Here is a 27,913-nt window from a genome sequence, read left to right as displayed (position 1 = left end):
AAGCTTAAGCAACCAGTCAGAATGGGCTATCACATGTATATCAAAATCCAGATACATACACCTTTCAAAAGATCATAATGAAGTTTTGCCACGTACAGTACTTGATATTGATATGTCAATTTTCAGCTTTTGGCCCACAGCCAAAAATGTCTAAGTAAGATAGGGTGTTTTTTTAAAATGTTGTCTGTTTAATAACCTACTTTATTTCACCACCATGTTCCTAATAAATCTTTTTTTATGTTGGGTATCAGGCTTTGACTAAGTGACTTTCAGGCTCAGGAATTTTCCCAAATGAGCCGCTATGGCAAACGATAGAGAAGGGGGATGGGTCGTAGACTTACTCAGAAGAAACTATGGAGTTTAGGCTGGCTGTCCCCAGTGCCACCATCTGAAGTTTAACCAATTCCTTAACATGGCTCTAGTCTTATGGTTGATTTTTTAAAGAAGTCTTACACTGGACTGGTGGTGGCAACTACCCATTATGTTGACACTAGATGGGATTGGGAGCAGTCCATAGACTCTTTGTTACCTGACTCCAAAGAAGTGGTCGACACCCTTGAATGCTGCCTAAGTTGGATAATGGCCAGGATGAGGATCAACAAGCTGAGATTCAATCTAGACAAGTCAGAGGTACTGCTGGTCAGTAGAAAGCCTGGCTCAAGGATTAGGATTCAATCTGTTCTGGATGGGATCACTCTCTTGCAGAAAGATCAGGTTCATAGTTTGGGAGTGCTCCTGGATCCAATGCTGTCCCGGGATCTTCAGGGGGCAGTGGTGGTGAGGAATGCATTCCCATAACTATGTTTAGTGCTTCAGCTGTGACTATTTCCAAGTCAGTTTGATCTGGCAACAGCTATACATGCCTTGGTTTCTTCATGTTTAGTCTATTGCAGCCTTTCCCAACCTGGTGTCCTCCAGATGTTTTAGACTTCAATGCCTATCCACCCAAGCCAGCATGGCCATTGGAAAGGAATGCTGGGAGTTGTAGTCCAAAACCAGTGGTGCAGTGGTAAATTTTGAAGTACAGGTGCTCATCATGACAGTCCCCATAGCCACACCTCCAAGAAGAGTCCAAACATTCAGGCAGCTGTGTTGATCCATACCAACAAAGCAGTTCTAGCTGTTTTCATCTCCACCAGAAGCAGGTCTTCTATAAAGACTGTTAGGGTCTTAATTGCCCATTCAAGATCAAGCCACCCCAAAATTCTTTGCATTACAACAGGGAACAATATATTGTGGCTGGGAAAATTAATTTCCCCCCAGCTACTGTAAGGACTGCAGCTAAACTGAGAGGGAACAGTGAATTCTGAGCAGGGTGGGGTGGGGTGGCAGATGACATCAGCATCCCTGCTTATTAAGAAGTGCCAGAGCTGTGTCCCTGTGAGCCCTGGCTCCAATACATCACTGTCCAAAACATCTGGAGGACACCAGGTTGGAGAAGGCTGGATTATTGCGATGTGCTCTACATGGGGCTACCCTTGAAGAGCCTATGGAAGCTTCAGTTTGTGCAAAATGCAGCAGCTGGCTGCTAACCAGTACACAATATTGTGATCACATCACTCCAATAAGTGCAGAAAGATCTGCACTGGTTGCCAATTGTTTTCTTGGCTTAATTCAAGGTGTTGGTTTTAAGCTTTAAAGCTCTAAATGGCTTAGGGTCTGGCTGTCTGCGGAACTGCCTGTCTCAGTATGAACCTGTGGGGTTATTAAGATCAGCAGGTGCCCTTTTGAAGACACCCTTGCTTGCAGAGGCCTGCTTGTCAGGCATGCGGAAAAGGGCTTCTCCTGTGTTGCTCCCCAATTCTGGAACACACACCCTTTGGAGTTGTGGCTGCTCCCCACTCTTTCTGCATTCAGGAAGGGGGTCAAGACACATCTTTTTAACTTGGCTTTAAAAACTGTTATTATGGTTTTAAAGGTTGCTTTTAGTGTTTTATATTTTTAGTCGATTGCCTTGTTTGACTTCAGAAAGATAGTATAAAAATACCATAAATAAATACTAAATAAATAAAATATAAGACAACTGGGAACTGTGCATTTAGTTTTGCCTTTTTCCACTAAAATTCTCTGTTTTCTAAAGAGTGTGACATAACAAACAGAACTACAACAGCACAGCCACATTTCTTGCTTATATAATATATTATATATTTATATAATATAAATTTATATATTTATATAATATATAATATATTATATTATATTATATATTTCTTGCTAGAACCACAAGACATGGGAATTCAAACAGTGGAGATACGTAGTGAACAGTATTCTGGCACCTTACCTCCAGGATAGGTTGGCATCCCGCCAGGCTGAGGAGCCCCAGGGTAACCACCAGGTGCAGGGGCGTATCCTGCAGTCCCTGGAAATCCACCAGCTGGTGGTGCAGCAGGATATGCACCACCTCCCATAGGTGGGAAGCCTCCAGGATAAGGATACTGACCGGCAGGTGGATAACCAGTCTCTTGCCCTGTAGGCTGAACACAAGCAGTAAATCAATCATTAGTGCATTTGAGAAAGATACACTATATATGCACTGTTACTGAAGACCTTACAATGACAAACAAATTCACAGAAGACTGAAAGTCTATACTGAGGTTCTCACTTCGAAAAACATGCATAGAATAAATACATTTGGCTTGTTGAATGCAAACCGGAACATTGGCAGTTAATATAATAAATGTAAAATAAGTCAATTCAAATTTTATTTGTCAAGGCAGAGACTGTAGAATAAAGCCCCCAACTGTTTAAAAGCAGATAAATGGGATAAATCTGGAATCTGCTTATGTACTCAAAGCATTCATTTCAGCAGACTAATTTCTGTTATGTGCACATATGGACAACTGTTCATCAAGCAGACAGAACAGTATCAAATTCTTTATTATATTGAGAGCAAAGTCAGTTATAGCTAGAAATACAGTAGTGTAATCACAAACTACTTTTCATTTAAAACACTCACAAGGAGAAGCATACGAAGTTATAAGATTCCCATTGGGTAGGATCAAAAGAGCCATGAGTGGAAGGAAAATTGCTGTTGGTGCCATTCTGCAAGATCTCAAAGAAAAGAGTGGATGTAGTGCTACAATTATATGCAGGGTTTGTCGAGGTTATCATAATTCTGCTTGTGCAAGAGGTTGCACCAACTCTGCAGGGGTGGGGGGCCAAGTATGATGGTTTGCCCCTGGAGGCTGATGAATGTAGATGCATTTCTAAGGCTTCTTGGGGATTTTCCTGCAGGCTTCGCCAGAGGTCCTGCCGAAGTCCTGATCACTGCTTGGAATGGGGAGATGACCCGGGCTATCAGTATGATCGCTCCCAAATGTCCTCGACCTAGTTGCAAAACTGAGTCCGCTCCTTGCTATTCCGAGGAACTGAGGGCAATGAAATGACTAGAGTGCAAATGGCGGAAGACTTGTAAGGAATATGACAGAGCACAAGTAAGAATCTATTTGTGATCTTACTCTGTGGTGGTGATGGTGCGAAGAAATCTTACTTCTCTGCCACCGTTGTACCTGCTCAGTGTTGGCCAGCAGAGCTCTTTTGGGTGGTTAAAGGTCGCAAAAGCTTGAACCCTCAAAGGCCCACTGTGAGCAATTTCCTAAACATTTTGCAGATAAAGTCACTCATATACATGCCGACTTGAATGCCATTGTTCTGACAGAGCCCGAGATGGACAGGGCTAGTGCACCATCTAATGTTATGGATACCTTTTGGCTTTTGCAACCTGAAGACGTGGACAAACTGCCTGGAGGACTGATGCCTACTACTTGCTCTTTAGATCCTTGTCCATCCTGGCTTGTCAAAACTACCAGAACTGGGCTGGGTACCTGGACCTCTGAGATCATCAATGCCTCCTTGATGGATGGTGAGGTTCCCACAACTTTGAAAGAAGCAATGGTGAGGCCCTTGTTGAAGACACCAAATTTAGATCCTATGGTTTTGCATAACTACCATCCTGTGTCAAATTTGCCATTCTTGGGCAAGGTGCTGGAGCATGTGGTGGCCTCACAACTCCAAGCAATGTTGGATAATACTAATTATTTAGATCCATTCCAATCAGGTTTCAGAGCTGGTCATGGGACAGAAACAGCCTTGGTCACCCTAGTTGATGACTTACACTGGTGAATGGATGGAGGGAGTGCAACCCTGTTGGTTTTTCTGAACTGCTCAGCAGCTTTCGATGCCATCGACCATGGTATCCTCTGGACTGTTTATCAGGGTTGGGTGTAGAAAGCACAGTTTTAAAGTGGTGCTGGTCCTTCCTGGTCTCAGAAGATAGTGCTGAGGAACTTCTGCTCCATCTCATGGCCATTAGGGATGCTGCAAGGTTCCATCTTGTCCCCCATGCTTTTTAACATCTATATGAAACACTCAAGGAAGTCATCCAGAAATTTGGGCCCAAGTGTCATCAGTATGGAAATGATGATCTACCTCTCATTTCCCTCTACACATCCCAGGGAGGCTGTGGAACTCTCGAACCAGTATGGGATAGATGAGGGTGAACATGCTGAAGCTTAATCCAGACAAGAGAGAGGTACTATGGGTTGGGAAACCAGCTACTCTGGATGGAGGTTTACAACTGGTATTAGATGAGGTTGCACTCCCCCTAAAAGACGAAGTGCAGTCTGGGAGTCCTCCTGGACTGTATGCTATCTGGGGAAGCCCAGGTGGGTGTGGTGTCCAGAAATGTGTTTCACCAGCTTAGGCTGGTATATCAGCTGCGGCCCTATCTGGAAAGGACAGATATTGCCTTGGTTATCCATGCACTAGTGACGTCCAGGCTGGGCTAGTATAGTGTGCTGTATGTGGAGCTGCGTTTGAAGAAACTTCAGCTGGTGTAGAATGCAGCCACCCAAGTGTTGTTGGGGGTGATGCAATCAAATCATATAACCCCTATATTGTGCCAGCTCCTCTGGTTACCACTGTGTTTCCAAGCCCAATGTGAAGTGCTGGTTTGGACATTTAAAGCCTGAAATCGTTTGGGACCAAATTACTTTAAGGAATGCCTTCAAGCTTTATCAGCCTGCCTGCACTTCAAGTTCAGCAAGAGAGGCCCTTCTCAGTTGCCCACCTGTTTGGGCAGTTCGGTGGGTGAGTATATGAGAAAGAGCCTTTTCTGTAGCGGCCTCACATCTCTGGAATAATTTGCCATCGGGGGTCTGTCAGGTTCCATCATTGCAGGCTTTTAAGAAGGGCTTGAAGATTTACCTCTTTATTTTGGCCTTCCCCTGATTATGTTTTATCAGACTAGGTTACAGCTACAACTGTGTTGAAGGTTCTGTTTTATGTTGATGTTTGTTGTTTTGTGGAACTTTTGTTGTTTTTATTATTGCATCAATTTTTGTTAAGAATTTTATTATGTGCATTTTAATGTTGCATGTTGCCTTGGGAGGGTTCCTGCCCTGAAAGGCAGCCTATAAATATTTTAAATAAATAAATAAAATAAATTGTGTAAGTGCTGAAGAGCTGTTTGGATTTAGTGACACTTACCACACAATGTTTGGCACAAGGTGAAAACAGCTCTTCAATGAGCGGAAGATACTTTCCACAGTGTTCCCCTGGGGGGGGGGGTAGTGAAAGGAAAAAACCCTTCCCATTGCAAGCAATCAGAGGAAAATAATTTAGACTAGCTCCCAGAGACCATAGAATTGCTCTCTAATAGAAAGATAGCAGTCAGTATGTAAAGATTAACCTTATAAAATTATTATAGGAATCTCAGAAAAAAGAGGCTTCAAAATTATATGTACTTTATAGATGTATGAATAACATCCATATTATTCATGTTATTTTGAAGAAAAGGGCATGGGGAGACACTGAACATTATTGGGCCTTTTTCTCCTTTATAACACAGATCCTTTCACAAATATTTAGATCGGAATAATGCAATAGTATTATCGAATTTAAAAAGCTACCAATACTGCCCATAAGGAAGGGACAGATAACACAGGCCGTGTTTGGACATAATATTGATGTCTGGCAACAATTTGTGGCTTAATTAGTTAACAGCCACTTATTTCCAGTAACAACCCTTGAATGCCACATTTGAGGGTTGTTACCGTAACATCCGAACTTGGATTGTTCATGGGTTAAACAACCCCAAGCTAACTCATTGCTTGTTCTTGGGTTAACTTGGGGTTAATTAACCTACAAATTGCTGCCGAACACCACCATTACATCCAAACAGGGTCATACATAAATGAGGCAGTGGAGAGGATGGCATTAATTACAGAAGGCGGAAGTGCTATACTGAATTAGGGAGAGTTATATTTGAATATAATTTGCTTTTTTTGTTGCCTCCAATGGTGTCATTCTGCTAATGGAAACAACTTTTTCAGCAAAACTGGGAGGGGGGCGATTTTGCCTCCCCCTTGCAGCCTTCTGCACCCCCCCAAAATCAGCTCTGGATAGCTGGGAAATCATCATTTAAGGCAGATTATCTGCCCTGAAAGGCAGCCTAGAAATATTTTAAATAAATAAACAAAATACAATTTTCAGGTGGCACTGAGGGCTATAGAGGAGAGGAGAGAAGGAAAAAGTTCCTTCATACTAGCAGATGTCCACTAGTGCAACACTAGATTTAATTCTTTATCCTTGTGGAGCAGAGGACAGAGCAATAACATTTTGCAATAGTTTTGTTCAACAGATACAATATTAACTGAAGTGAGAACAATCCTCTTGCTGAATAATGGAGAGTGAATTGAAACTTGTGAAATATCTTTCCTAAGGGGGAAAGCATGCAATGTTATTTGAGGCTTATGCAATGTTTTTTTTTTAAAGAAGGGAATGTGCAAAATTATATTAATGTTGTGCATTATTTCTGTTAGAGAAGACAGACTCAAGTATTTTTACTAAGCAATGTGAGCATCTCTATTTGATGAATAAAGAGTATCACCTGGTTTGCACATTTACTTACTATAGTTATATTGGCCTTTTTTCCTGCAAGGAACCCAAAGCAGCTTACATAATCCTCTTCCTCTCCTCACAACAACCCTGTGAGATAGGTTAGGCTGAGAGTCAGTGACTAGCCTAAAGTCACCCAGTGAGCTTCATGGCTGGGTGGGGGCTTGAACCCAGGTCCCCTGAGTCCCAGTCTAGTACTCTAACCACTATGTCACACTGGCTCTAAAGGCAGCAAATTATGGGTGAATTAACGTACGATTTCCCAGGTTGTCTGCCAAGCGTGTGCTGCTTCCTTCCACTTTGTATAATCATCCTCTGATCGGCATGATTATACGTTGCTTCGTGACGTGCAAAGCTGGACATTATAGGTTGTTTGTGAGTTAAACAACCTAAAGTTAACCTACAGTTAGTTCTTTGGTTAACTTCGGGTTGTTTAACCCATGAATAACTCAGAGTGTCTAGGTTCGCAGGTCACACAATGATCTACAATTGGGTCAATCTCAGGTTGATTATGCAAAGGGGAAGTGGTTCATGTGCAGCACATGAGCCAGTAAACTGTGGGTTAATTAACCCATGATTTGTTGCCATTACATGTGAACAGGGTCTATGTTTTGCTTCTTCTTTTGGCTATTGAGAAAGGGAGGGAAATTGGACACAGGTGAACTGGAAGATTAGACATAATGAATTCAGTATAGATTGAGTAATTTCCCTGCCTTAGGGAGCAATCCTATGGGTTGCGCCCTGGATACTCATACTCCCCTGAACTCAGAGGCTTATGAGTATCCTATGCAGAGAGGGAGGCGCCTTGCACTTCCCACTCTACATTTAAGCTAGACTAGTGTTTTTCTTGGAGTCTTCGGGGAGGGAAGGAGGCTGGGACAGCCATAGAATTTCTCGTATGGCTGCTGCCTTGACTCCTTCTCCTCCCCCCCCCGCCCCCAGGAACGCTCCCTTTTCCCCATCTCTGCACTCTGTTTTCCAAGCGCGGAGAGGTAGCCAGCGTGGTTCACTCTGTGCCAGCTATGAGGGGAACGGGGTGGGGAGTGCAGTTTCCTGGCTCGGGTTGGAGTCCTGTTTCTGACCTCATAGCCAGGAAACCAAACAATCCTATGTCCCCCAGATGCTGTCTAGGGGACAAAGGATTGCTCCTCCAAAAATATAAAAAGTGTATTTCCAAAGGTTTCTTTGACAAAAAATTCAAAACATTTTGCAAAACAGGCAGAAGATTAGAAAATACTTTTAGAGAAATAGAAGAGAGAAGTTAAATAGGATAGCAGCAGGAGTTGTGAATTTGAGGGATCATAAAGAAACCAAAAGATCTTGCAAGAGAAGGTAGTTAACTTATAGCACAAACCTATACATATCTACTCAAAGTAAGTCCCACTGACTTTAATGGAGCTTACTCCCAGGTCAGTGGGTATAGGATTGCAACCTGAGAGCCTGCAAGGGTAAGGTTCACTTCAGATGTCATGATCTCAATCTGATAAACCCTTTTTTATGAGAGCAGGAATGGACCATGTACCCATGCTCTCCTTCCCTTCCTGCATCTACTTTCAGCGAAAATATCCTGGGTTCTTAACCACAATTCCCATAAAACCCAAACTGGCTAAGTGGCTTAATGGTTCCCTCTAAACCATGATCTGAAAGCCAAGGGAGTTGCTCTACACTTAAATGTTTGAGAAACTGAGATAAACAAACTACAAGCTGATGAAAACAACTAGTTTATCCTGCTTAAAGGAAATTACACATTGGGGAAAACTAACACTTGGCTGCATATGCACCAAATGTGGCACAAAAAGAATTTTATAAAAAGCTATTGTGGACACTATAATGTAATAGAAAGGAAATATGGATATACTTATAAACCATAAGTAGGAAACAGATCGTATCAATCCAGTAAGCCTCATTTTCATGCCTCTTCAGTAAGAAAATTAAACTGTACATGATAGCTATTACTACTATGGAGCATCACATATTTGGTCTGGATGGTACTTCCACTGCCTCCTCCAGTTGTGGCAACACTTGATGTCAGAAGCTAGGTGGAAGATCTCCAAGTTCAGTGGACAGGCAGAGATCTCCTTCACTGCTGTCCTGCTTCCAATCACCTTGCAAAGAAGGGAACTGATACCCTGTCTTGCAAGGCTCTTGGAGGCCAGGGTCCAGGAACGACAGTTTTATCCCCTCCCCTCTGAGCTTGGAGGTGAGGCAGAGAAAGCACCATCACTGACATCCAGGTGCCAAGCACCTTGCAAAGCAGGGAGGTTATCCGCTGCCTTGTATGACTGTTGGAGGCTACCACTGAAGCGCAGAGCTAAGCCCTATACTGTCTTACTTTGACTGGAGCAAACTCTAACTGCAATGAAGTCATCAAACCTTCATGCCTACAGTTGGTTATCCAATTGGGTTCAGGCTACACCAGAGGTGATCTAAATCCAGGCAGAAGTCAGAACACAGACAGGCAGTCAAACAAAGTAGATCAGGCAACAGCAGGAGTGGTCACGATAATAAGCACAGTAAATCAGTTGGGTACATTACGCAGTCCAGAAGGAGGGTCATTAAGCAGTCCAAAAGGTCAGGAAACAGAGCATCAAAATCACAGGAGGCAAGGTACATGGCACAGAGGCTGGATGGATGATGTTATTCTGACACTGGCGAAGTCTACAGTGAAGGCTTTTGACCCCAAAACCTGCTGAGCCTCACTCAGGGCTCAGCTGCAGTAATTAGTGCTCCCTTTCCAGAGCCTTACTCCTGAGTCATTTTCTCCTGAGTAGATGTTTTCTGGAGGCCAGCACTCCTTTGAACAGGAGACCTACTAGCCTGGTGCTTGAGGCAACAACACTCCCAGGGGTGAGGGGGTTGCTCAGCCTCTGCCTCAGAGGCAGAGTCCCCCTCTCCTGACAGGGATGGCCCTGCAACTATCTCCCCCAGGGGCTCAGACTCCTGTGGGTCTGGTGGCAGTCCTTGGTCTGGGGTTCCCTGGGCTTCTGGGGCCTCTAGCTAATCCTGTGAGAAGGAATCCTCCAGTGAGGGCATGACATATATATCCCAACACTGAACTTCAGACTAAAGTAACAAAAACAATGTCAACCATAACACACACAGTCATACATACATACTAGGGGTATGCACTGACCACAGGATTCAGTTCAGACTCTGATTTGGCAATTTGGAAAACAGCCAGATTTGACTCAGACCTATTTGGAGCCTGCCCAATTTGAGTCAGATCTGAATCTGAATCTTGATTTAAATTTTCCCCCCAAAATCTATACTTCAAGCAATGCATACATACTTTTCCTATAAGGATCAAAACTAGTATATACTATATAATGGAGTCTGAAATCACTTCTGGATCCAAATTTTGAAATTCAGCAGGACACAATGCATGCTTTTAAGAAAGAATATATGGCTACAGGTAAATAAAAAAGAGAACTCAGAAAATCAAATTACGGGGCAGAATCCAACAGGGCATTTACGCCCTCAGGATTCTCTTCCCCCCTACCAATTCCACTGCACAAGCGGCCCCCACCACTTATACAACGATGATTTTGCACTTCCAGGGGCAACCCAAAATGAGCAAAACTATACATCATTTCTGGAAGGAGACAGGTTGGCGGAGCTACCTTATGCAAGCTCAGCTGGCCTGCCTCCTTCTAGAAACAAGCATTTCCATTCATTTGGGGGCTTCCCTTAAGAAGCGCAAAATCTCCCTTGTGTAAGCAGTGGGTTCTGCTTGTGCAATGGAATTGGTGGGACCCACTATGTGTGGAAGGGAATTGGCGGGGTGGAAAGGGATCGGTGGGCCCATAAAGACCCTGTTGTATTTTGCCCATGAATTCAAAGTCAAAAGGTCTTTATAAACAAAAATACAATACAGTCTCCTTATGCTGTAAACAAAAAAGTAACACCTGAAGAGATAACTGCATGACCTAAAAATATTTGAACATTGAACATCACCTCATTCAAATAATTGTATCCCCCTGTCCTCCTCCCAGAATTGCATGTTTCTGTTCACTAATGAACAAGACTGCAAAAAAAAAAAAAAAAGTATTTGTAGAGTAGAACTTGTGAGAAATTGGAGACTATCAAAATACATCATGTAACAAAAGAGGGCTATGGTTCATGTTCTAGACTGAAGCCTCTTTAATTTGTCCAACAGAAGTCAACAGGAGCTATGGAGAACCCAGCCAACTGCTACCTGCATAACCCCACCCTGGCTACCCTGATTAAAGAAATTAATACTTACAGGATAACCAGGAAAAGTAGGGTAGCCTGAAGGAGGATATCCTGGGTATGACATTCTGTAAGAGAAGAGAAAAGCACTTGAGAGCTGCTGCTGAGTATTAAGCAATTTCCTCAGGTGAGTTCTTTATCTCCCAGGAGTGCACAATGCAACAAAGGAGCAGTAAAGGGCGCACATGCCAGAAAGACAGGTTGCTACCCGGAATTGTAGTTCTTCAAGTGGTCATCTATGCATTCACACATATGGGCTCTACCCCTGTGCGGAACCCTGATTTGGGAAGCTTCTATAGCTGAGATATTTGGCGAGCAGCCCTCCCCCACTGTCCAGTGTGCATGTCACAAAAACATAGGAAACTGCCTTACACTGAGTCAGACCATTGGTCCATCTAGCCTAGTATCGTCAACATTGACTGGCAGGGGCTCTCCAGGGTTTCAGGCAGGAGTCTTTCCTAGCCTGATGTGGATAAGCTGGGGATTGAACCTGGGACCTTCTGCATGCCACTATCACACTGAGCTATGGCCCCTCCCCAGCAGGCTCCTGCTTATTCCCTCAGTTCCTTGAGACCAACGTTGCAGCCTTGTAACCAAGAGAAAAATTACACAAGAATACCCTCGGTATCCACATCAAACTCGAGTATGACACTGAAGAGGGGACAATGGGTGGGTTGTGTGAATGCACAGATGACCACTCAAAGAACTACAGTTACAGGTAGCAATCTGTCTTTCTTCTTCATAGTCTCTATGCATCACACATATGGGCAAGTAGCAAGAGAACAATGGAGGTGGGTCAGTGTCCTACTACAATAGAAAGAATAGCATGACCAAATGTACAGTCAGGTCTAGCCTGAACATCCAGTCTATAATATCTAATAAAAGTAGATGGTGTCGACCAGGCTGCAGCGCGGCACAGTTCAGGGATGGCAACCCCTCTGTTGAATGAGACCAACATTGCTACCACACAAGTAGAGTGACCTCGGACTGGGGCAGAAAGAGTCCAGCTAGCTCACATGACAAGTTAATACTCTTAACAACGCAAAGCATTGAGTGGAGAGAGGCTGGCTCTGTGCTTGTCGCCATAGCAGACAAAAAGGCGAGGTGACCACTGAAATTGTTCAGTCCTCGACTTATAAAAAAACCAGGGCATGGTGAACATCAAACAAATGCAGGATTGACTCTAGAGGTGTAGACAGGGAGGCAAAGAAAGCAGGCAAAACAATGTTCTGATTTAGATGAAATTCAGACACAACTTTAGGTAGAAAAGCAGGATCACGTCTGAATGCCACTTTATCTTGAAGTTGGTATCTAAGTTGCGTATGAGCCAGTTTTGGAGTTGTTTCATACACAACCGAGCATAGCGAATGACAGCTGTTGTCACAGCCATAAAACCCAGGAAGCATTGGACCTTGAGAGACATGGTAGATCAGCTCATTTGCAGTTCTAATGACAGGGAAGTTAGTGCCTTTACCCTGGTGTCGGGTAGGAAGGCGCAGCTCAGTTGGGAGTTCAATAACACCCATATAAAATGGATCTGCTCTGCTGGTACAAGATGTGATTTCTCTGCATTGATATAGAGTCCAAGCTCCTGAAGGAGATTGCAGGTCACCTCTATCGAGAGGGACCTGGCCTCTTGGTGGTGTCAACAACAGCCAATTGTCTATGTATGGATAGACCTCTACACCCTGCAGCTGCAGGTGGGAGCAGACCACTGCCATGAACTTGATGAAACCCTTGGTGTGTGGCTAGACTGAAGAGCAGCACCCAGAACTGGTAGGCATTGGTATCGATGGTAACACAGAGATAGGGTTGGTGCAATTTGTCTATGGCAATGTAAATGCAGACATCTTTGAAGTTGATACCAATTTCTTTGAGAGAGGAGAGGAAGAATAGATGCTAGAGAAACTAAGCAGAACTTCCTGGGAGAAATTAACAGATTTAGATGTCAAAGGTCCATGACTGGCCTAAGCCCTCCATCCTTTTCAGTACCATAAAGTACCTTGAATAGAAACCATCCCAAAATGGAGTTTGTGAGACAGGATTGATAGCCCCCTTTTGGAGGAGGGTCTGCACTTTGGTATGGAGTACTGGGGATGGAGCAGTCACCAGTGTGGTACTGACCGGAGGGAGAGTATCAAACTCAATCCAGTAGTCCCTCAGGACAATGGCAAGGACCCAGGAATCTGATGTGATGTTCCTCCACGCTGAATGGTAAGCCGATAGGCGCGTTCCAAAAATGGGCGTTTAGGCTACAAGGCGAGGGAGAATAGCAGGGAGCGAGTCAAGGGCACGGCTTGCTCCTGCTGTCAGGGTTCCTTCAGTATGTGCAGAACTTAGAAGGCAGAAATCATTTCCGACTGAGTCACCTGTGCCCATTGTTGCTGAAGTTGTTGTGCTGTAGTTTGCCGTTGAAGTTTGGTATCGAGTGGAGAATGACTGAAACCAGCGACACTGCCTGGGAAAGACAGGTTGCTTACCTGTAACTGTAGTTCTTTGAGTGGTCATCTGTGCATTCACACATATTGTCAGGAGTATTTCTGAGTGCAGGGAGTGGGAGAATAGTTCAGATTCTGAAGAACTGCCAAACATGGGGGAGGTATGTTCCCAGGCTAGTCCAGACATGGCTAGGAAGGCTCCTCAGGTTTCAAAGGTCCAGCTGGAGGAGGAGGGTCCCTCTTCACACACACACACACACACACACACACACACACACCAGGGTTTGGGGAGTCTGAATTAATAGATGACAGGCGCAGATGCAGAGCCAAGAGGGAGAAGGCCGGGGTGGAACTTAGATGGTCTACCCCATTTCCCCTGTGTGAAAAGCTGTGCTTAGAAGCCTCACGAGAGAGAGACCTCCCCCGACGCCTTAACTTAGGCTAGTGAGACTGCCTTTCTTTCAAACGGTGGGCAACTTTCATAGATACCTTTTGAACCCCCTGAAGGCATTTCCTTGCAGACTGAGAGTCAGTGAGAATTTGCATCTGTATGACCCTTTGTGGTAATGGATTAAAAGCTTTAGATTGAAGCCTCTTGTCTGTGTTGATTCAGCGCTTGAAGTTCAGTGGGGGCAAAGGGAATCCTGACACAAATGGACTCGGTGCCTGCGCAGAGACCCATTCAGGAAACTTCCAAGCTGAACAAGTTTGTGGCGGGACACCCCCCCCCCATCCATAGTATATATTGTGCGGGTTCCCATCTTCCCCTCAGTTCCTTAAGACCGCAAGGTAGTCTTGAGTGTGAGGAGAAAAACACCTCGGTACCAATAAGTGATAACATTGACACCGAAGTGGGGATGGTGGGAGGGTTGCATGAACGCACAGATGACCACTCGAAGAACTACAGTTACAGGTAAGCAACCTGTCTTTCTTCTTTGTGGTCTCTGTGCATCACACATATGGGCGAATAACAAGCTGACTTACCGCAGGTGGGTCAGTGTCTCACTGTAGTACCCAGTCTGCTCAGGCCCAAACATCCAGTCTATAGTGCCTTATAAAAGTAGAAGACTTAGACCAGGTAGCCACCTTACACAAGTCCACCAGAGGCACCCCTCTTCCAAAGGATGTGGAAGTCGACACTCCCCTTGTTGAATGCACTTGGATTCGAGGTGGCAACTCCTTTCTCAAGAGGTGGTATGTTAATCTAATAGTCTGCACGATCCAGGATGCTAGTCTCTGGGAGGATACTGGTAAGCCCTTATTATGTCCTCTGTAGCACTGGGTGGTCATGTCCTTTTGCCATGAACTAAATTAAACACCCCCTTCATGGATCACTGCCATGCTGTAGCAAAGGGGCTTGCGTAACTCAGTGAAGCCATAAGCTATGCCGTGCAGGACCACCCAAGACAGACAGGTCATGGTGGAGAGTTCTGACAAAATGTGGTCCACTGGAGAAGGAAATGGCAACCCACTCCAGTATTCTTGCCAAGAAAACCCCATGGAACGTATCACAAGGCTAAAAGGTATGACGCCGGAAGATGAGCCCCTCAGGTCGGAAGGTGTCCAATATACTACTGGGGAAGAGCAGAGGGAATTTCCAAGTAGCGCCAGAAAGAGTGAAGCGGCTGGGCCAAAGCCAAAAGGACACTCAGCTGTGGATGCGTCTGGTGGTGGAAAGAAAGTCCGATGCTGTAAACAACCGTATTGTTTAGGAACCTGGAATGTAAGATCAATGAATCAAGGTAAGCTGGAGGTGGTCAAACATGAGATGGCAAGACTGAACATCAACATCTTGGGAATCAGCAAACTAAAATGGACAAGCATGGGCGAATTTAATTCAGGTGACCATCATATCTACTACTTTGGGCAAGAATCCCTTAGAAGAAATGGAGTAGCACTCATAGTCAACAAAAGGGTGGGAAAAGCAGTACTGGGGTACAATCTCAAAAACAACAGAATGATCTCAGTACGAATCCAAGGCAAACCATTCAACATCACAGTAATTCAAGTCTATGCCCCAACCACTGAGGCCGAAGAAGCTGAGGTTGATCGGTTCTATGAAGACCTACAACACCTTCTAGAACTAACACCAAAAAAAGATGTCCTCTTCATCATAGGCGATTGGAATGCTAAAGTAGGAAGTCAAGAAATCACCGGGATAACAGGCAAGCATGGCCTTGGTGTACAAAATGAAGCAGGACAAAGGCTAATAGAGTTTTGCCAAGAGAACACGCTGATCATAGCAAACACTCTTTTCCAACAGCACAAGAGGCGATTCTACACATGGACGTCACCAGATGGTCAATAGCGAAATCAGATTGATTATGTACTTTGCAGCCAAAGATGGAGAAGCTCTATACCATCAGTAAAAACAAGACCTGGAGCTGACTGTGGCTCAGATCATGAGCTTCTTATCGCAAAATTTCGGCTTAAATTGACGAACGTAGGGAAAACCACTAAACCATTCAGGTATGACCTAAATCATATCCCTTATGAAATACAGTGGAGGTGACAAATAGATTTAAGGGATTAGACCTGATAGACAGAGTGCCTGAGGAACTATGGACGGAGGTCCGTAACACTGTTCAGGAGGCAGCAACAAAATCCATCCCAAAGAAAAAGAAATGCAAGAAAGCCAAGTGGCTGTCGGATGAGGCTTTACAAGTAGCTGAGGAAAGAAGGGAAGCGAAAAGCAAGGGAGAAAGGGGAAGATCTATCCAACTGAATGCAGAGTTCCAGAGAATGGCAAGGAGAGACAAGAAGGCCTTCTTAAATGAACAATGCAAAGAAATCGAGGAAAACAACAGAATTGGAAAGACTAGAGATCTCTCCAAGAAAATCGGAGATCTCAAAGGAACGTTTTGTGCCAAGATGAGCATGATAAAGGACAAAGAAGGCAGGGACCTCACAGAAGCAGATGAGATTAAGAAGAGGTGGAAAGAATACACAGAAGAACTATACAGGAAAGATCTGAATGTCCCTGATAGCCATGATAGTGCAGTCACTGAACTTGAGCTGGACATCCTAGAGAGTGAAGGCAAGTGGGCCTTAGGAAGCATTAGTAACAACAAAGCTAGCGGAGATGACAGTATTCCAGCTGAGCTATTTCAAATCCTAAAAGATGATGCTGTTAAAGTGCTGCACTCAATATGCCAACAAATTTGGAACACTCAACAGTGGCCACAAGACTGGAAAAGGTCAGTTTACATTCCAATTCCAAAGAAGGGCAATGCCAAAGAGTGTTTAAACTACTGTACAATTGCGCTCATTTCACATGCCAGCAAGGTGATGCTCAAAATCCTACAAGCTTGGCTTCAGCAGTATGTGAACCGAGAACTACCGGAAGTACAAGCTTGGTTTCAAAGAGGCAGAGGAACTAGAGATCAAATCGCCAACATCTGCTGGATCATGGAGAAAGCAAGAGAATTCCAGAAAAATGTCTATTTCTGCTTCATTGACTATGCTAAAGCCTTTGATTGTGTGTATCACAACAAACTATGACAAACCTTACCTGTCTCCTGAGAAACCTGTACGACGGTCAAGAAGCAACAGTAAGAACCAGACATGGAACAACCGAGTGGTTCAAAATTGAGAAAGGAGTATGACAAGGCTGTATATTGTCACCCTGCTTATTTAATTTATATGCAGAGTACATCATGAGAAATGCAGGGTTGGATGAATCACTGGTCGGAATTAAGATTGCCGGGAGAATGATCAACAACCTCAGATACGCAGATGATACCACCCTAATGGCAGAAAGCGAAGAGGATCTAAAGAGCCTCTTGTTGAGGGTGAAAGAGGAGAGTGCAAAAGCTGGTTTGAAACTCAACATTAAAAAAACCAAGATCATGGCATCTGGCCCCATCTCTTCCTGGCATATGGAAGGGGAAGAAATGGAAGCAATGACAGATTTTACTTCCTTGGGCTCCAAGATCACTGCAGATGGTGACTGTAGCCATGAAATTAAAAGATGCTTGCTCCTTGGGAGGAAAGCTATGGCAAATCTAGACAGCATAGTAAGAAGCAGAGACATCACCTTGCCAGCAAAGGTTCGTATAATCAAAGGTATGGTTTTCCCAGTAGTATGGCTGTGAGAGCTGGACTATAAAGAAGGCTGAGCGCCGAAGAGTCAATGCTTTCAAACTGTGGTGCTGGAGAAGACTCTTACGAGTCCCCTGGACTGCAAGGAGGTCAAATCAGTCAATCCTAAACGAAATCAACCCTGACTGCTCATTGGAAGGCCAGATACTGAAGCTCAAATATTTTGGCCACCTAATGCAAAGAGAAAAGTCACTGGAAAAGACCCTGATGCTGGGAAAGATTGAAGGCAAAAGGTGAAGGGGACGGCAGAGGATGTGATGGCTAGACAGCATCACCGATGCAATGAAGATGGACTTGAGCACACTCTGGGAGAGAGCGCAGGAGAGGAAGGCCTGGCGTGCTATGGTCCATGGGGTCACAAAGAGTCGGACATGACTGAACGACTGAACAACAACAAAGCACAGGAATAATTGTTGTGACTTTTGGAAAGACTCACCCCGTGATTTATAAAAAGCCAGTGCTCTTTGGACATCTAAAGTGTGCAATCTCTTCTCCAAATCTGAAGTTGGAGAGGAAAAGAAAGCAGGGAGGACAACTGGCTGATTTACATGGAAGTCTGTCACCACTTTAGGGAGAAAAACAAGGTCCAGCATGAGTACTACCTTTTCCTTGCGAAAAATGGTATAAGGTGAGTCTATCTGTAAGGCGGACAGCTCACTCACCCTTCTCGAGGTTGTAATCACTATGAAGAATGCGACCTTCCACGAAAGCAGCCTCAAGTCTATGGTAGCAAGAGGTTCAAATGGAGCCGACGTTAGGCTGTTAAGTACTAGTGACAAGTCCCATTGAGGGATGAGATCTCTCGTGGGAGGAGCCAAGTTTCGAAGTCCGCGTAGGAATTGTTTGCATAAGGGGTGGCTGAAAATCAAACACCCATCTATGTTGCCCCTCATCGCGGATATTGCTGAGGTACATACTCTTATGGAAGAATATTTCAGTCCTCTACTACATAAGTGTTGGAGAAAACACAAAATATCCGTAAGCAAACAGTCATTAGGATTATAATTGTTTTCAGTCGCAAACTTTACAAATAAAGCCCATTTGGCTGAGTAGGATCAGTGCGTCAACAGCTTTCTCACTGCATCTAGTACTGCCTGTACGGTTGCCGGGATTGGTGGGGGACGGTCTCTGGACACTGGATCCTCCACACCGTGAGCTTCAAGTTATGGAGATCAGGGTGAAGAATTCGGCCTCAATCTCGAGAAATCAAATTGCCTATTTGTGGGAGTGGCAGGCAATGTCCCTTTGCCAGGTCTCTCAGTAGTTTGAACCGAGGTTGCCTCAGCCACCAAGGGGCGATTAAGATGCAATTCATGGTGTCCTCTCTGATTTTCGAGATCACTCTCATGAGGAGGGAAACTGAGGAAAAAGGTAGAACAGCATTTCCTTCCATTCCAGGAAAAAAGCATCGCCTAGTGATCCCTGACGAACTCCCGTTCTAGAGCAAAATTTTTTTGCAAATGGTGTTCGCGGGAGTTGCGAAGAGATCTATCTCGGGTTGACTCCATTTTTTGAAGATCATCCGTAGGGTTGCCTTGGCCAATTGCCATTCATGGGAGCTACAGTGAAGGCGACTGAGAGTCTGCTAAGACATTGTCTTCTCCCGCGATATGAAGAGCGGTCAGACGAACGTCTCTCGCAACAACCCAGTTGTAAATGTCCATACTAAGATAAAGGAGACATGAGTGTGTTCCGCTTGTTTGTTTAGGTACCATAAAACCGTGTTGTCCGTGAGAATCTGGATATGCCAGTGCCGAAGGTATGGTTCGAAGGCATGTAGGGCTTTCCAGACTGCCATCAACTCCAAGAAATTTATGTGGGAGGTAGTCTCTGTGGATGACCAAGGACCCTGTGTTTGTAAAGGTCCACAATGGGCTCCCCAACCTAGTAAGTAAGCATCTGTCGTCAGGACCCTGGACAGAGGAGAGGGAAGAAATGGCATCCCTCGGATCAGATGTTTGGAATTCATCCACCACTTCAGGCTGGAAGCTATTTCCTCCGGTACCGTGAGGCTGACAAGGAAGAGGTTGCTGGTTAAGTCGAAAGTTCGAATGAACCAATTTTGTATGGGCCTCATCTGTAGTCGGGCCCATTCCACAACTGATACCATTGCTGCCATATGACCAAGCAGGCACTGAATGTTGCGCGCTTTGGTATGGCGATTGAGAAATATCGCAGCCGCATGTTTGACCAGATCTTTGATGCGATTTACAGGAAGATATGTCCGCCCAGTTCTGGAATTGAGTATAGCCCTGATGAACTGATCTCTATGCCCTTGAGACAGAGGTAAGTGCAAACCACGGCCATACACTTCCTGAAAACACGTGTGGCTGTTGACAGATCGAATGGCAGAACGCTGAACTGGAAGATTTCTGGGCTGATGGCAAAGCAGAGACATTTTCTGTGTGATTGTTCTATTGCTACATGGAAATACGCCTCCTTGAGATCAACCGTGGTGAACTATGAACCCTTTCGGAGGAGTGGGAGAATCGTGGCTAGAGTTGTCATTCTGAATCTCTTGGGAGTGACAAATTTGTTCAGGCCCCGAAGATCTAAAATGGGTCCAAGGCTTCCGTCTCATTTTGGTACAGTGAAGTACCTGAAAAAAAGCCCTCTGTACCAAGCTTGGGATGAAGGCGCTGGATAGCTCCTTTCCTTAGGCGCTATTTTGTTTCTTTCTGCAGGGTTGTCGAGAATGGGGTGGTCCGTACTGAACCTAGCGGTGGAAGGGTGTTGAATTCTATTTTGTATTCTCGTTGGATAATAGCTAGCACCCAGTTGTCTGATGTCACTCTCATCCAAGTCGAGTAAAATTTGCTCAGGAGATCTCCAAAAGATAGTTTGTAACGTTGGTATGGAGGGGAAGAAGACTGGAGTCAAAGACGACGCTTAGAGAACCCGTCACCCTTCGCCTTTTGTTGAAACTTAGAAAAAGGATAACTTTTTGTTCTTGTTGTTGTTGATGAGGTTGGTATCTAGGTGTTCAATCCTCAGGCTGTCTAGGGGCATAGGTCTGGCATTGTCTGAACCAGCGGCGCTAACAATAAGGGGCGTGCTGTTGTTGTTGTTTTGGGGCTTGGCCGATACCCATTTTACGAGTTGTTCTTGCTTTCTGCATAGAGTCCGTTTGCTCATCCGTTTTTGCATTAAATAAACCCTCTCCTTCAAAGGGTAGATCCTCTATATTAGATCAAGCTTCAGGGGTCAGACCCACAGAGCAGAGCCAAGCATGTCTCCTTAAGGTGACAGAACCCACCATCACCTTAGCATTGCAGTCGGCCTGATGACGGGCCATACTGATCTGCTGACAGGATAATTTGGACACTTCCGTGTGAAACATTCTTGCTAACTCTCATTGCTCCTCAGGGAGGTAAGTGATAAGCGACCATCATTGCCTGGTAATTTGAAATCTGAAGTCCCAATGCTGCTGAAGAGTAGAGGCGGCGTCCTACCAGATCCAGCTTATGGCCCTCCTTATATACAGGTGAGGCATGTGGTTTTTGAGAGCGGCCCTGAGCGGACTCTACAATTATTGAGTTTGGTTTTGGATGTGCAAAGAGGGAAGAAACGTCCGTCTCTTGAACCCGGTACATAGATTCAAGCCTCTTGGAAGTCGGGGTCAAGGAAGAAGGTGTTTTCCATGTCTGTTGCACTGTACTCAGCAGAGCTGGGAGAAAAGGAATGGCTACCGGGATAGATATGTCCATCATGACGGCTTCAAACACCAGATCATGGAGTTGTTGCACAGGTTGTTGCACCTCAGCGCCCAACGACTGTGCCATTCTAAGCACTTGCTCAGAAAAGTGCCCCCATATCCTTGGAAGGCGAGGCTCTATCTCTTGTTCCAGATATGTCATCTGGAGAGAAGATCAAAGGGGGGAAAGAAGAAGAAGAAGAAGAAGAAGAGTCTGATTGATAGTCCTCACTGGATTCTGGTGATTGGGCAGATTGTGTTTGTGCCACTTCAGACATACTGTAAAGTGGGATTGGAGCAGGGGGAGCCTGATGGTCCCAACAGGGCTCTTGTAACATCTTAGACGTAGCACGTTTCGGTACCGGAGGAGGAGGAAAGAAAACGTCCTGTATTTCGGACCACTGTTGTTTGGGCTGAAATGGAGTATATGATGGAGAGGTTGCTCCTAAATAACTAGAGCGATCAAGGAGAAGGTCCCGATCCCTCCTAAGTCTCCAATCTACACCTCGCTGCGGTCTACGGGGAGGAAACGACCAAGCAGAAAAGCGACCCCAATCATGGGATGGAGAACGAGAGCAATCACGGTTGTATTGTCCACGCTGATGATCTGTATGGTATCAATCCGGAGATCGATATCGAGGAAGTTGCTGAGTGTGTTGGTCAGTACCGAGGAGACTGTAGCTGCATATCATAATGGCGTGGCATCAGAGACCTAGATCTCCGGTCCTGAGCTGTCTGAATCAGGCGGGGTAGTGGGGTTGGCGTGTCCCTCAATTTACCCTCCGAGACCGTGGAGGCTAGGTCCAAAGCCACAGCTTGTGTGGGAGAAGCCACAGTACGTATGGGAGAATAAAGGAGAGGAGGGGGAGGCGGAACGTCCGGCTCTTTCTCCTGCTGTTTAGAGACTTGCTTTCTCTTCTTTTTTTCCAGTGCATCTGCAGCCAACTTAGGGCGTTTTGCCTCTTTTGAAAGTTTCTTGGCCACCAAAATGGTTAGATTCCTTCCTGGTGTAGATGGGTCTACTCGAACCAGCTCTGTGGTTAATGGAGAGGAAAATGAGCCGTAGAAGCTGCCCCCTTCACACTTGTTGAGGGAGCAACAGCAGACTGTTCATGAAGTGTTTGGGCCTTAGGCATATCTACTGCCTGAAGGGCCCACTGCCAAAGGATCACCTTTAGTCGATCGGCCCTATTCTTGCCGGCCTGCTTCGATAACGATTGGCAGTGGTGGCAAGATTCTACTTTATGGGATTCTCCCAAACAAATTAGGCATAAAGAGTGACCATTCGAAGAAGGCACCTTACTGCTGCAAGCTGTACACTTTCTGAACGGGGCCTTTTGAGCCATAAGCCACAAGATGCGTCGCTGCTGAGATGAACGATGCTCTCCTCCACCGCTCTCTCTTTCATTGTAGATAAAGAAGAAAAAAGATAAAGGAAGACAAGAGGTAAGACAAGATAAAGATAGAATATCAGCTTTGACAAGAATGTCAAAGAAGTTCCCTACGAAGCAACACTGAAGCGGTCGAAAAGGAACTATGGGGAAGGTGGGAACCTGCACAATATATGCTGTGGATGGTGGGGGAGGGGTTCCTGCCAAAAACTTGTTCAGCTTGGAAGTTTCCCGAACGGGTCTCCATGCAGGCGTAGAGCCCACATGTGTGATGTACAGAGACCACAAAGAAGAAGTTGTTAAGACATAAACCCCATACAACATGATGTGGTATGGGCTTTCTGTACCAAGTTGAGTGCATCATTGATTTTTGCATTGAACATGCCTTGCCCACCAAAGGGTAGGTCTTCTATATGGTTTCTGGTTTCCTTGGAAGACAGGAAGACCTCAACCAGGCATGGTGACGTAGCACTATTGGATCCCACTAGCACCTCTGAGTCGCAACTGACTTAGTGGCGTGATGTGTTTATTTGCTGCTTGGACAGCTTCAGAGCCTCTGACTGGAAGAGGTGACCAAGCGCCTTCTTGCTCAAGCAGACGGCCCACTTTGTCCCAAAGCGGTAATTGGTACCCAGACATTGCTGCCTTGTAGTTAGATATTTTAACACCCGTTTCTGCAGAGGAATACAGTCTCCTCCTGAGTAAGTCCAGGCATGTGCCCCCCTTGTCAGTTGGAGAAGAGTGTGCCCTATGGGAGTTGCCTTGTGCAGCTTTGACGACCATCGAATTTGGGGCTGGATGTTTGAAGAGGTAGTCAGTATTTGCCTCTTGCAGGAGGTACATACCCTCCAGACGTTTAGGTATCGGTGGTACACTAGAGGGAGCTTTACCAGGATTGTTCAATGGTTTCCTCTAATGCGGGGACTAGAGGAATGGCCACAGGTCTGAAAGACTCTGCATTTACAGAGTCAAGATCAGGGTCTTGCACCATGGAAGCCACCTGCTGAGTCTCTAGGCCCAAAGCCTGTGTCATTCTAAGAATCTGGTTAGAGAATTGTCCCAGACCTTGCAATGGCGATATGGCTTCATTAAAGCTAACAACTGCATCTGCAGAGGAGATGGAGAGAAGTCATGAGAATTAAGACATAGTATCTGACTGGTAACCTTCCGATCCAGACACTGGTGACTCCCCTTACGGGACTTGATGTGGTGGGCACTTCTCCCTCACCTCTCTGTGGATTGACTGAGTGACACCTGTATTGAGCAGTGCACCGAAAGGCAGTGCAGGCTGTGGCTGGGCAGCTGGCAGGCCAGTCTGTGGCTGCTGGGCAGGTAGTAAACAGGTTGAATTTCTTTCTGTTGTACTGGAATTGCTGAAGGGCACATAACGACCAGTTGGTCTGAAAGTCTCGATACCACAGCCGATGGGTGTCAATGGTACCAGCTGTCTGCCCAATAGGGGGGCTCAGGGTGGCAGTACTGGCTGTATGGCTCATTACAGTAGTCAACCCAATCCTGGGGTCCCACACATCCCAGTCCGAAAATGGGGATCTGGATCATCCATGGTATCAGCTTTGCTCGCAAAAACTAGGGGCATGATCTCTAGTACTGGAAGAACACGACCACACAGGCTCCAGTGAGCGCTGGCGCTGCTCATGGTCTGTAACATGACCTTTTAGGCCTTAATGACAAGGTGACTTAGGGGTCAGCTCCATTGGAGACAGGTCCTGTATGTCATCTTCCAATGTGGACGTAATCGGAATGGGTTCTACCCTTCGTGTCAACTGCACTGTTGGAATGGGTGAAAATAGCATAGGCAGAACAGCAGGTACAACTGTCGGTACGGGCAACTGCATCTCAGTAGAAGGCATTGGTGGAGCAGCAGGAGATGTGGACGGTATCGGTGGCTGCTGTCGATCCCGAGAAATCTGTACCAAGGTGAGCGGTACAGTCGGTTCTTCATCTCAAGTCGGAGTGCTGGTTGATATCACCTGTATGGACCAATCCCGGTCACAAGACACTCGCAAAGTCGGATAGACCCGAAGGTCATGATGCTTGATCCCAAGCAGAATCACATGACTCTTTAGAAATCTTTTTCTTCTTAGAGTGGGAAGAAGACAGACCAGCCTGCTTAGAGACTTTCGCCTTTTTTGTTAGTCTTTTTGCCAGTGTAAGCGCCAATGATCTACCTGGTGTGGGAGGGGGATCTTGGGTACTCAGCGGAGCACGGCGCTGCAGGGATGATCACCCCAACATTGGAGAAGGCTCCTGCATGGCAGGCGGATTGTGAAACTGCTGGGTTTGCCATACCTTTTGGCTCCTCTACCAATTCCAGAGCCCTTTTCCCAAGTGCAACTTTCAGCCGATATGACTTGTTCCTTCTTGCTTGCTTCGAAAAGGCTTACAGTGGGAACAAGCCTCAATGACATGCCCTTCACCAAGGCAGAACAGGCAGAGAGAGTGCCCATCTGAGGGTGGCAGTTTTGCCCCGCAGGAGATGCACTTTCAGAAATGTGCCAATGAGGGCCATACACCCTTCTTCAAATGAAGAATTCAAAACAAGGCACTACTTACTGTAGCAGCAAGGGAAAATTTTGAGACATGCTTTGTCAATTTCACAAGGGAAAGGAGGACCGTGTGAAAATTATTTGTTAAATTTCTATTTCAATTCAGAATTAGGCTCTAATATGGCTCACTTCAAGCCAATCTACTTTTAGCAGATCTACTTGTGAAATTACTGCCGCCATGAATGTGATTCCTGTTTTTATCTTCATATATCTTCTTTCCAAAGGAATAGGTACAATGTGAAATCACCCTAAAATAATCTAGGAAATGTGGAATGCATCCAAATGTGGAATACATCCAAGTAAAAGTTATTTTCAAAATCCATGTTGCTGTAATACTTTTATTAGGCCACCAAAAGATCACCCCCCACCAATTTTGCAAACTTTCGAGATCTCCAGAAAACTACTAGGTAATGCTACCCAAATTGACTTCAGTTGATTTTTATTACCTAGAACAGCTCCTGCTTTGTTAATATAAAGATTGCCTAATTTCTCTCTGTGATCCACAGGCAAGAGTAGTCTGTGTGCGTTGACCAGGATGGAAAACACTTCTGAGAATAGCTAGACTGTATATTCCCTCAAAATGGAGGATCAAACATTCCCCACTCCTTCTTCCCAACATAACCCAACATAAGCAGAAGCTTCCTTTAACCATCACATGACCCGCTGAGCCTCTCTTGAATACTTGCTGACTTCTCCTCCTACATTACACCTTGGAACTAGTCTGAACTTGCAGACAGTGTGACTTCACTAACTAGTCACTTTTTTCTCTCCCTCGCCCCCACAACCTACCTTTTTATAACGTCTTGCCTGATGAGGAGATCTGGGGGTCTTGAAAATTTGCAGAATTTATTTTGGGGGGTGATCTTTGGTTGGCCTAGTACAGCAACATCGATTTTGGAAATTTTCTTTATGGCTACCTTTGCTGTTCTTTTAAGGTAAGAATTAGAGACTCCTAAAAGCGGTATCCTGATCCTGTACCCATTTGTTAGCAAGTAAGCATCACTTCTTTCAATACATTTATTTCTAAGTAAATGAGCTTAGGTCTGCCAATTTTTGTATAGATCTTCGGTGCAACGTGACACAATTTTACTGAGTCAGAGCAAATAAGGCAAAAAATGGATGTCTGTATAATGAACTTCTTTATACTTAGGCCATTGGTCTTGGGCAGCTAAGGCCCCTGGCAGAGGTTTTTCTCAGCCTTTTTGCCCAAGATCCGTTGACCAGAGGTGCCAGGGATAGAACTTGGAACCTTATCAATTACCAACAATCACCAGCCTTGCTCAGTCACTAACCATGCCCCCTTGTGTTTGTCGGCATAAGGAAGTGAGTGGGCTGAGGCTGAGAATTTACCCAGTCAGGAATGAGTTGCTGTCTTTCAATAATTACAATGACTGAAATGCAATAAAATGTAATTTTATACTTATTCTTATATGAACGTTAACAATAATTTCAAATATTATAAAGATTAGGGCCTGTGCAGTACTTGGATGACAACCCCCTGAACACTGTTTTGAATTTGGGGGAGGGGGGGGCCACATCGGGTAAAGTAGTTTGCAAAAGGTCACAAGACCAATTAGCGGCCATTTGCAGACGTAACTGCCAGCAGGCCTACAGCCAGAAACTTTTTCCTTGGGGCAAGAGTTAACAGAACACTGGAGGAATAATCATATGTTCATATGAAAAAGTAAAAATCTAAATAGTCTAAGGGTGCACTCCTATGCATGTTTAGACAAAAAGTAGTCCTACAGCTCCTAACACATGCTGGGAGTTGTAGGACGTTTTTCTATCTAAACATGCATAGGATTGTGCCCTAATACATTTAAGGGAGCAATCCTATATAGATAGGCAGCCACTTCTGAACTCGGGAGGCGACTGCCTATCTAAAACAGGGCAGGAGAAGCACGGAGGGGATTGTTCCCTCCACGCTTCTCCTGCCCTGCTTTTTCAGCAAGACAGACGATTATGGCTGTCTAGCCATAGGAGGATGGAGCGGGGAACGAGGCTGCTGTATGTCGTTCAGGCAGTTATGCTCTCCGCACATGGAACACCCCCAGCCACGCCCCTTTCCGGTCGCTCCATGCTCCTCTTGCAAGTGAAGAGGACGGGGCTGTTCTGTGCTGCCTCAGAGGCAACGTGGAAGTGGGGGGAGGTCAGTTCTCCAGGAACCAACCTTGGAGCGTGGGCTCCGAGGCTGGTTCCCAGAAAACAACATATCCTGTGACCGTCTAGCCGCTGTCTAGTGGCCATAGGATTTCTCCTTAAATCTTTTTAAGAAGTGTTTATTAGTCAACCTTTGTACTAATTTGGGACGTTGACAGCAGGTTTACCTTTTTGTTGTTGAGGAAATGGGTGGAATATGAACATTTTTCTTATAACTTCATATATAAAAGGGTAGAGACGTGGCCTAGAAGATCAATGAGCTGGTCGGATCTCACCAGCCTCCCAATGGCTATAGCCCTGACTATCCTTCGCTGTTTTCGCAGGGAGAAATGAAATCACATGATATGTGCTCTACCAAAGGCTAGCCAGCTAGCTATGTTTCAACAGCACACTGAGTCACTAATCGGCATGATTCAGAGTATCGTGAAGTAAAAT

General features: G+C 45.2%; 1 protein-coding gene and 1 long non-coding RNA gene across 21 annotated transcripts in view; one reads left to right on the top strand and one right to left on the bottom strand.

Annotated features, from left to right (window-relative positions):
* ANXA7 (annexin A7) overlaps nucleotides 1-27,913 on the bottom strand; it is a 111,011-nt gene that overhangs the window by 45,756 nt on the left and 37,342 nt on the right. For both annotated transcript variants that reach the window (XM_084841396.1, XM_084841397.1), the window contains exons 2-3: nucleotides 11,141-11,195; nucleotides 2,282-2,474 (exon numbers count right to left, since the gene is read on the bottom strand). In XM_084841396.1, the coding sequence (XP_084697522.1) occupies nucleotides 2,282-2,474; nucleotides 11,141-11,194 (247 nt within the window). In that variant the 5' untranslated portion in view covers nucleotide 11,195. The remainder of the gene's footprint in view (nucleotides 1-2,281; nucleotides 2,475-11,140; nucleotides 11,196-27,913) is intronic.
* LOC146350526 (uncharacterized) overlaps nucleotides 4,688-27,913 on the top strand; it is a 201,994-nt gene continuing 178,768 nt past the window's right edge. For 5 of the 19 annotated variants that reach the window (XR_014788754.1, XR_014788755.1, XR_014788753.1 and 2 more), the window contains exons 1-2: nucleotides 4,698-5,088; nucleotides 11,054-27,913. The exon at nucleotides 11,054-27,913 is cut by the window's right edge. This is a non-coding gene — a long non-coding RNA (uncharacterized LOC146350526). Of the gene's footprint in view, nucleotides 5,089-11,053 lie in introns of all 19 variants that reach the window. The other 14 variants (XR_014788761.1, XR_014788757.1, XR_014788759.1 and 11 more) reach the window with 14 other exon arrangements.

The sequence above is a fragment of the Heloderma suspectum genome, chromosome 3 (assembly GCF_057233095.1).
Source record: "Heloderma suspectum isolate Gila_16-S chromosome 3, 16-S_ref, whole genome shotgun sequence".
NCBI classification, from domain to species: Eukaryota; Metazoa; Chordata; class Lepidosauria; order Squamata; family Helodermatidae; genus Heloderma; species Heloderma suspectum.
Note: the sequence above shows the minus strand (reverse complement) of the source record. Positions and strands in the feature narration are given on the sequence as shown.